General features: G+C 33.0%; 1 protein-coding gene across 13 annotated transcripts in view; it reads left to right on the forward strand.

Annotated features, from left to right (window-relative positions):
• LOC127712647 (uncharacterized) overlaps positions 1-5,687 on the forward strand; it is a 70,851-nt gene extending 65,164 nt beyond the window's left edge. For all 13 annotated transcript variants that reach the window (XM_052219203.1, XM_052219208.1, XM_052219207.1 and 10 more), the window contains 5 exons: positions 63-149; positions 1,244-1,340; positions 2,590-2,708; positions 3,017-3,180; positions 4,654-5,687. In XM_052219203.1, the coding sequence (XP_052075163.1) occupies positions 63-149; positions 1,244-1,340; positions 2,590-2,708; positions 3,017-3,180; positions 4,654-4,789 (603 nt within the window). In that variant the 3' untranslated portion in view covers positions 4,790-5,687. The remainder of the gene's footprint in view (positions 1-62; positions 150-1,243; positions 1,341-2,589; positions 2,709-3,016; positions 3,181-4,653) is intronic.
• Positions 5,688-7,837: the final 2,150 nt, after the last annotated feature.

A 7,837-nucleotide genomic window follows, 5' to 3' on the forward strand; every position in this document is an offset into this window, starting at 1 on the left:
TTATGAAAAAAAGAATGTTTTGTTTGTGGTTCTTAAAGATTTACCCATACATTACGTTTCAGAGCTTGTTTAGTGATGCATTAACAGACCATTTAAAGAAGTTTGAACTAATGGTATCAGACATGACTAGTCCAGAGGAATCACCAAAGGTGGGTGCATTATTTTTCAGTTATATTTGAGGTTCAAAAGTTTAATACTGTTGGGCTATGCAAGAAATAGTCTGCCCCCCCCCATATGGAATACATTGGAATTTCCAGACACACATGCGTTCTCAACCCTATGGAAGATGCTGCATTTCCAGATTTTTTTGGTTTCCAGAAATAGATTTGGTTAGACATGAAAATAAGTGGAAATCTAGACATTTTTGCTTCTACATCCATATATCTCTACAATACGTTATCACAGTTATTGACAAAACGCGCATTTAATGACATTTTTTGTCGTTTAATTTAGTTAAATAGCATACACTGTTGTACAGTAACTGTTATATCAGCTAAGCTCACAAGTCTTATAAATCAAAGTAGAAACATCAAATCCGATACCTTAAAAGCACATTTTTTTACTAACGCTTCACCAGGAACAACCAAATCAAAAAGCTTTCAAAGTAAATTACTCGTTAACTGGAAGACACAATGTGAAAAGAAGTAAGCACGTATAAACTTTTACCATCAAACGGTGTTGTCAGATGTTTTTACATGGTAAATTCTTTGCATGTGTCACTTATCTTGAAACACTTTATTTGTTTGCATTAATTACAAATTAAAAGTCAATGTTACATATCAAACCTTTTAAGAAAAAATATTCTGTTCTTATTTATGATGCGTCATACACGATATTGAAAACATGACTAAATGGGAAGAATCTATTATCACGAGCAAGCAATATCTGTGCTTTTTATACATGTACAGTGTATTTACAGGAGTATTTACAATTATATGTCAAATTCAAAGATGTTATGCACTTGAGACTAAAACATACGCATATGTGGAAATAAAAGAAAAATAGTACTTGATAGTACTAGTTTATGACAAAAAAATTACACCGACTTTTGTCTTCAAAAGTTTATTGTATATGAAGTAAAAACTTATCTTGATATCAAATAGCGTTAAACTTCGTTTGATGATGTCTACCGAGGTAAGAAAAATCTCCTTGTTTTATTTCAATTCTGATGGAATGAAACATAAAAGACGATTCCGTTGAACTTTTTGTTTGTGTATTTCACAAAGATAACTCTTATTTTCAGAAACATACTAACAAACCGGTGAAGATAACAGGCAGATTAGCTCTGTCACAACAGTCCAGTAGGTTCACATTACCCATGGATATGAAAGAGCTGGAAAGTAAGTCAAGAGCAAAAATTGGAAATGAATTGTATAAAAATAAGAAGATGTGGTATGATTTCCAATGAGACAACTCTCAACAAAATGACATAGAAGTTAACAACTACAATGTATAGGTCACTGTACGGCCTTCCACAGGGAGCAAAACCCTTACTACAAAGAAAGCTATAAAAGGCCCAAAAATGTGTATGTATGTCAGAAAACATCCCGGATACTTAAAAGGAAGTTGAGAAAGCCTGACCTGCTGAGCAGACTTAGATATTTGCCAGAACAATTTTTCAATATAGCTAAGGTCGACAAATCAATGAAGGATAATTATGATGACATTTATATAAGAACATCGCATTTCAGTGTTTACCTATGATCCTGGGTATGCAGGAAATCCCTCAATCAACTCCCGTCTTTGTAAATTACTTTGTACAGTCTCACCATCCTCGCATATGACGTCTGAACTACTAGTATACATGTAATAAGAATGAGCAATACAGTGGCATTCCTGTAATGCACCACCATTTCTGAACTGATCTTTTGTATACAACAGACAAAACGTTAAACTAAAGTTAGGGAATCTCATAAAAACCGGAGGTCGTATTAGATGCTCCGAAAAGAAATCATATCCTGCCTGTCGGGCGTGATATGATATATAATTGTGGCACAAACAGTTCCTAAAATAATTATTTTCATTACTATCCGTAGAAAAAAAAAGAGTGAAAACAATAAAAGTAAAAGAAATCTGCAAGATAGATCGAACATAATATTGAGAATGCAAACGGGGAATGCGTCAAAGAGACAACAACCCGACCAAAGAGCAGAAAACAGCTCAAGGCCACCAATGGGTCTTTAACACAGCGAGAAAATCACACACCCGGAGGCTAGCTTCAGCTGGCCCCTAAACAAAAATGTATACTAGTTCAGAGAAAATAGACGTCACTAAACTCCAAAACATATATAAATGAACCAAAAAAAGTCCGGCGGGGTTAAATATGTTTTACAAGATCTCAACCATCCCCATATACCTTTAGCCAATTAGAATAAACAAACACACAGCAATACGCACAGTAAAACTCAGTTTAAAAGAAGTCCGAGTCCGATGTTAGAATATGTAACAGAAGAAACTAAGCAAAATGACAATGATAGAACTATTTAATGTAACTTAAGTTTGGGTATTTAACACACATATTGCATGTATTTGTTGATATTGTTTACGTTAGATATCATGTTGACAGTTGTATTCATTTGATATTTTTAGCGATGACTCCTAAGCAATATATCGTAAAGTATTGTAAAATTACAAAGAGACGACAACACTTGTATGATAATGTTTATAGACAAACGGTCGGTGCTGTGACTAAACCAATGCATTATAAGGTGAGTTGGTGTTACTCTCATGATCATGATGAAAGAGGACGATAAATTGGTGTTTAATGCCCAGCGGCAAATATTACATAAAAAAGGACGACAACAGTTTAGACTGATTATGAAACTAAACCCTGCTTCACTCTAGATTGTCACGATGTTATCTTATTGTAATCCAGACTTATAAAATTGTTTATTAACTCAATGTCATTATTTTAAAATCTAATGATGTTAATTTACAACATGTCAAAGACAAAAAGTTTCAATAACCATATTGTTTCTGTGCTTCATTTTTATGTTTTTGTTTTCTGTAATTTTAGGAGTTGGAGAAAGCCTTGAAGAATGTACTAGTAGATACTTTAAATCATGAACATTATCAATATATTTGTGAACTCTTAGAAATAAAGGAAGGTGAAGATATAAACTCAGACTTATTTGCAAAAATGTCAGCTTTAGCAGAAAGATTGCTTTATCCACAATATGTGTAAGTATTTTACAGAATAGTGGAAGATGGTATATGAACTGTAACAAGGCACTGTGCAATGTCAAAATTATATTCCGAAATAACTCAACACTTAAACGTAAAAGATGTCTGTTGGTGTCATTTATTTATATAAAAAATAGAGCCATGTAATATTGAATAAAAGAGAGGTGAAAGATATCAAAGGGACATTCAAACTCATAAGTCGAAAATAAACTGACAATGCCATGGCTAAAAAAGAAAAAACAAACAAACAAACAATGGTACACAAAACACAACAAAGAAAACAAAAGACTGAGCAACACGAACCCAACCAAGAAATGGGGTGATCTCCAGGGGATGAATAAGTAACACGAACAGGACCAAAACCCGTTGGTGAACTGAGATGCTTGGGAAGTATCAGTAGTTCCTGCTCCACTAGTAACGCCTGTCGTACATCTCTTTTATGTCAGAAGACAAAGACTGTAATACTGAAGTGGACTGAATCTTCTACAGATATCAAATTATGTTTAAAATATTTCGTTAATTAAACATTTTCATTTGTTTCATGTTGTTTCCATAGTAGGTATAATTATGATGTACCTCACCGTAAGGGTCTTGGTTTATTGTTGAGGTCATACACGACCGACCTGTCAATGTTCCTGATCTTACCTCTTGGTATTTTGATGAATTATTGTTTAATGGACAATTATATCATATCTGCAAATTTCATATTTTAAAGAATTTGTTTTGAAATATTTAAGTTCCTCGCGTATATTTTTTTAGTCAGTGTTACCGGTGTTGTATTTAATGTATAGGGAAGAAATGTTTTATTTGTGTTTTTTAATGTATCCTAAATACAGTATATTGAAAAAGGACTGTGAATTTTGCACCATTGAACAAGTTTAACAAAATGTTTGTTTATGTCTTTATTTTGTCAGTGTAAGTCAAATATACGTACGGCAAGCTATAATTATTATGTTCTTTAAAACTACCAAATGGTATATCATTTGGTCTTCTCCGTCAGTGGGGTATTACTCCCCAGCAAGTGCCGCCTGTTTGGCTGTGGAGGACGTATACGTAAGGAGCCACGTCCAACCGGAATGCGTACGCTGTAGCCGTTGGCTTGCGTATGGAATGGTGTGCAACGCTCTCTGTACGCTAAAGCACCCTTCCCCACAACTTGTTTAGGAGTCCTTAGCGACTTAGGTGCTTTTTTGAAATGTAAAATGTCTGCTCTTATCCAACGTACCCTCATATTCCAGTGAAAGTCGTCATTCCTGCCTTTAATCCGAATCAACCCTCTCTACAGATTCTACCTATTGATTCATTGCTAATTCGTTCTTTAATATTAATGAAATAATTGCTACTGGACGTAAAACAAACAGCAACTGATCAGTCAATATCTAGACTAATCAAATAATGGTTGTTGTCTTTGCAGTTCTCACATACAGCACTGTAAAAAAAATTAATTGATTTATAACATTTTGTTTTCAGAACGAAAGAAACAGAAGACCACAAGGATTATCAGAAAGAATTAATAGAGGTAGCAGATTTTAGTGCGTTGGAATGGAAATTTCATGGCGTCAATGTTAGACCTGATATTCAAAAACTACTCAAAACATTGTGCTGACTTGTTGAAGTTTATTGTTTGCTTAGTCAGATACTACTCAAATGATCAAATATCTGCTGGAAAGGTATTAATAGTTGTCTTGGTTCAATATTGAAACTATTAAGAAAATACAATGAACATGGTCGGCGGTGATCGTCTAGGATAAAAGTTTCAAACTAGGAGCAGCAATATACACTTTTTTATTTGTTGAAAAAATTGATATTTGCAATGTAATTTAAAGATAAGACTCTATGTCTAACAGTTTCGTTATACTGTCAATTGTAAAGATTTTCTCCTTGAAAGATGGAAATGCCAAAACTGTCATGAAACTCTAAACTTAGTGTTCCCTCCTGTTCTGTGTTGAAGGCTACAACATCAAAGAAAGTATTTAAAAAAATATATAATAGATGATTTAATTTAAATTTTTTAAAGTTATGGTAAATGAGACTTGATTACTGTGACAATACTAATCTTTTACCATAACTTTTGAATGAGATCGGAAATTCATAAATTTAGTATGTTTTATTCTGTTATAATTCTGTATTTTTAATATAAGATATTGTGTTTTTATACAAGTGATATTTACGGGATTAGGAAGTCTTTTAAAACAGCTATGCACAAATGAAATAAATAAAATGATGAATTATCCAATGTTATTGAAATCTAAAATAATGTATGTTTATTCTTATTTTTGAAAAGTAAAAATTACTTTACTAGTCTGATAATATATATAGCCCTAAATGAAAATATAATATGATGGGTCAACTATTGATTGTAATGCAGATTTTTGAAACTTTATATGCACTTATGTGCTTATAAAATTATCAAAATTAATGTAACTTCAAATTGTTAATTTATTTTTGTCTCTATTAAAATATGATGAGAGCAAAGTCTTTGTTTTCATCAATGAACCAATTAACATGATGTTCTGTTGTCTTATCTTAGGTGGTTTCTGTTCTTTAAGCATGTTCTACATTTAATATGTGGTTGACTACAAATTCAAATCTATGCAAAAATAAACATAATGTTCTGATTATACTTGCAATGAATACTATTGAGTACTATACAATTGGAAATTCGACATTATTTTTGATTTAGTAGAGAGACATATTGTAAGTGCATTCAAGCAACGACGTATATGTTAGTTATACGTACTTGATTTAAGAATGAGTGCTATGATTTTAAGTATCCATACGACATGAGGAGATGTGGTAATGAGACAACTATCCACCGGATCTAAAGTTAAAATGAAGTGGTAGTGAGCAATGTTTGATTCATAATACTTTGAAGTAGAAGAACATCTGATGCCAACACATTTATATATAATAGATATAACAAGAATGCATTATCAAATAGAGAGACCAGAGATTCTGTTGAAATATCAGATTAAAGAAACTGCTCTACATGTATAGGCTGTCAATATTACCAAGGTGTATTAAAATTGGCCTATGCTGTGATACTTGCCACTAACTAATTTCTATCTTTAAGGCAAATTGTATACGTTCTATATTGACTGTCTGATTGTTGTTTTGATAACGTTCAATATCAAATATTACATCTATGTTTAGGACGGAAAAAAAACAAAACAACCAAGACCATAGATATATTCTTCACGGTAGAGGTCTACCAGGATAAATGGCGGAACATTTGAACATACAGGGAAATTAGGGCATGTTGGATAAGGACAGATATTATGCCTTGCAACAGACCACAAACGGAACCCTCGTAGATTTGTTGCAAGCTAGGTTTATTTCACTTACAGATATTGTGATACTCCCCCCTTTCTAAGCAGAAGTGGCTGCGAATTGATACATCCAGCACAACCAAACCGACGTACAATTTGGGTAAGGGTTTTATCACATGTCGAACGTTGGCGTTCATATCTCTACAACGTGGTTTCCTAATTTCTGTGAGTGGTGCATACATGTTTGACTGTGCCTTCGTCCGTTTCTATACGCAAAATAACATTTTTCGACGTGCCATTTTTAAAAAGTTTCAATCGATAAATATTTTTTTCTTTTTTTTGAACGAATTTCAACATTTCTTCATAACTTTATAACATAAACCACATCCACAATTTGAACATTTCCTCGTATTTAAAGCGTTTCTTGAAAGAGACAGATAGAAAATCTGAAAAGACTTTTCTGTTTCATTTTGAAATTGTTCTTTCGATTTACCGTTAAAAAGCAAGAGGATTGAACCAAGAAAGGACAAATTTTCCAAAGTTGACTTTGTACAAAAAGAGAGAGAGAGAGAGAGAGAGAGAGAGAGAGAGAGAGAGAGAGAGAGGGCAATTTCAAGGCTAAATTTCTATTTCTGTCCATATCCAATAAACCCTCATTTTCTAGTGGCAGTCCAAATTTCACGCCTTTCATCCGGTCGACCCCTATATATAAAAGGACCGACCTGCCTATTGTATATATTGTTAATTGTTCTAGTCATGAACATGCATGACATATTTGCCATTGGACGTTAAGCAATCAATCAATCAATCAATCTTGTGATTAATAACTTCAGGCTCCTTATCCCCTGGCATAATATACAACATTAGAATAACAAATTAATAATAAATAATCATCTTTCATACAATATATAAGGAATATGGAGAGCAGGATTGTTCACATCAACCCGTACTACCTGTAAAGACTTCCAAACTGTCGAAATACTTTATACTTTACGATTGAACATGATTCAGATTGCATTATCTCCCGTTTGCCAGAGGAAACAATTCCAATAAAATACTTTATATGAGTTTAAATGTCTCTTTGATTTCTTCGCCCCGCTTTTAATATGCATGATATGTATGTGACTCGTCTTTTTTTTTCTTTTTTTGCCATTGCGTTGTCAGTTTATTTTCGACTTATGAGTTCGAATGTCCCTTAAGTATATTTCGCCTTTCTTTTGAATAAACTATGTATATAATTCAGACGGGTTTATTTAGTATTCATCGGCAACAACTATGAAGTTGAGAGAATTTATAAGTACACGTCATTTTTATAAAGAGTAAGCCAACCATACACAATTCTTGCCAATGACGGACGCCAATTTGCAACACAGGTACGTACAGCT

Source organism: Mytilus californianus, unplaced genomic scaffold, assembly GCF_021869535.1.
Source record: "Mytilus californianus isolate M0D057914Y unplaced genomic scaffold, xbMytCali1.0.p SCAF_8, whole genome shotgun sequence".
Lineage (NCBI taxonomy): Eukaryota > Metazoa > Mollusca > Bivalvia > Mytilida > Mytilidae > Mytilus > Mytilus californianus.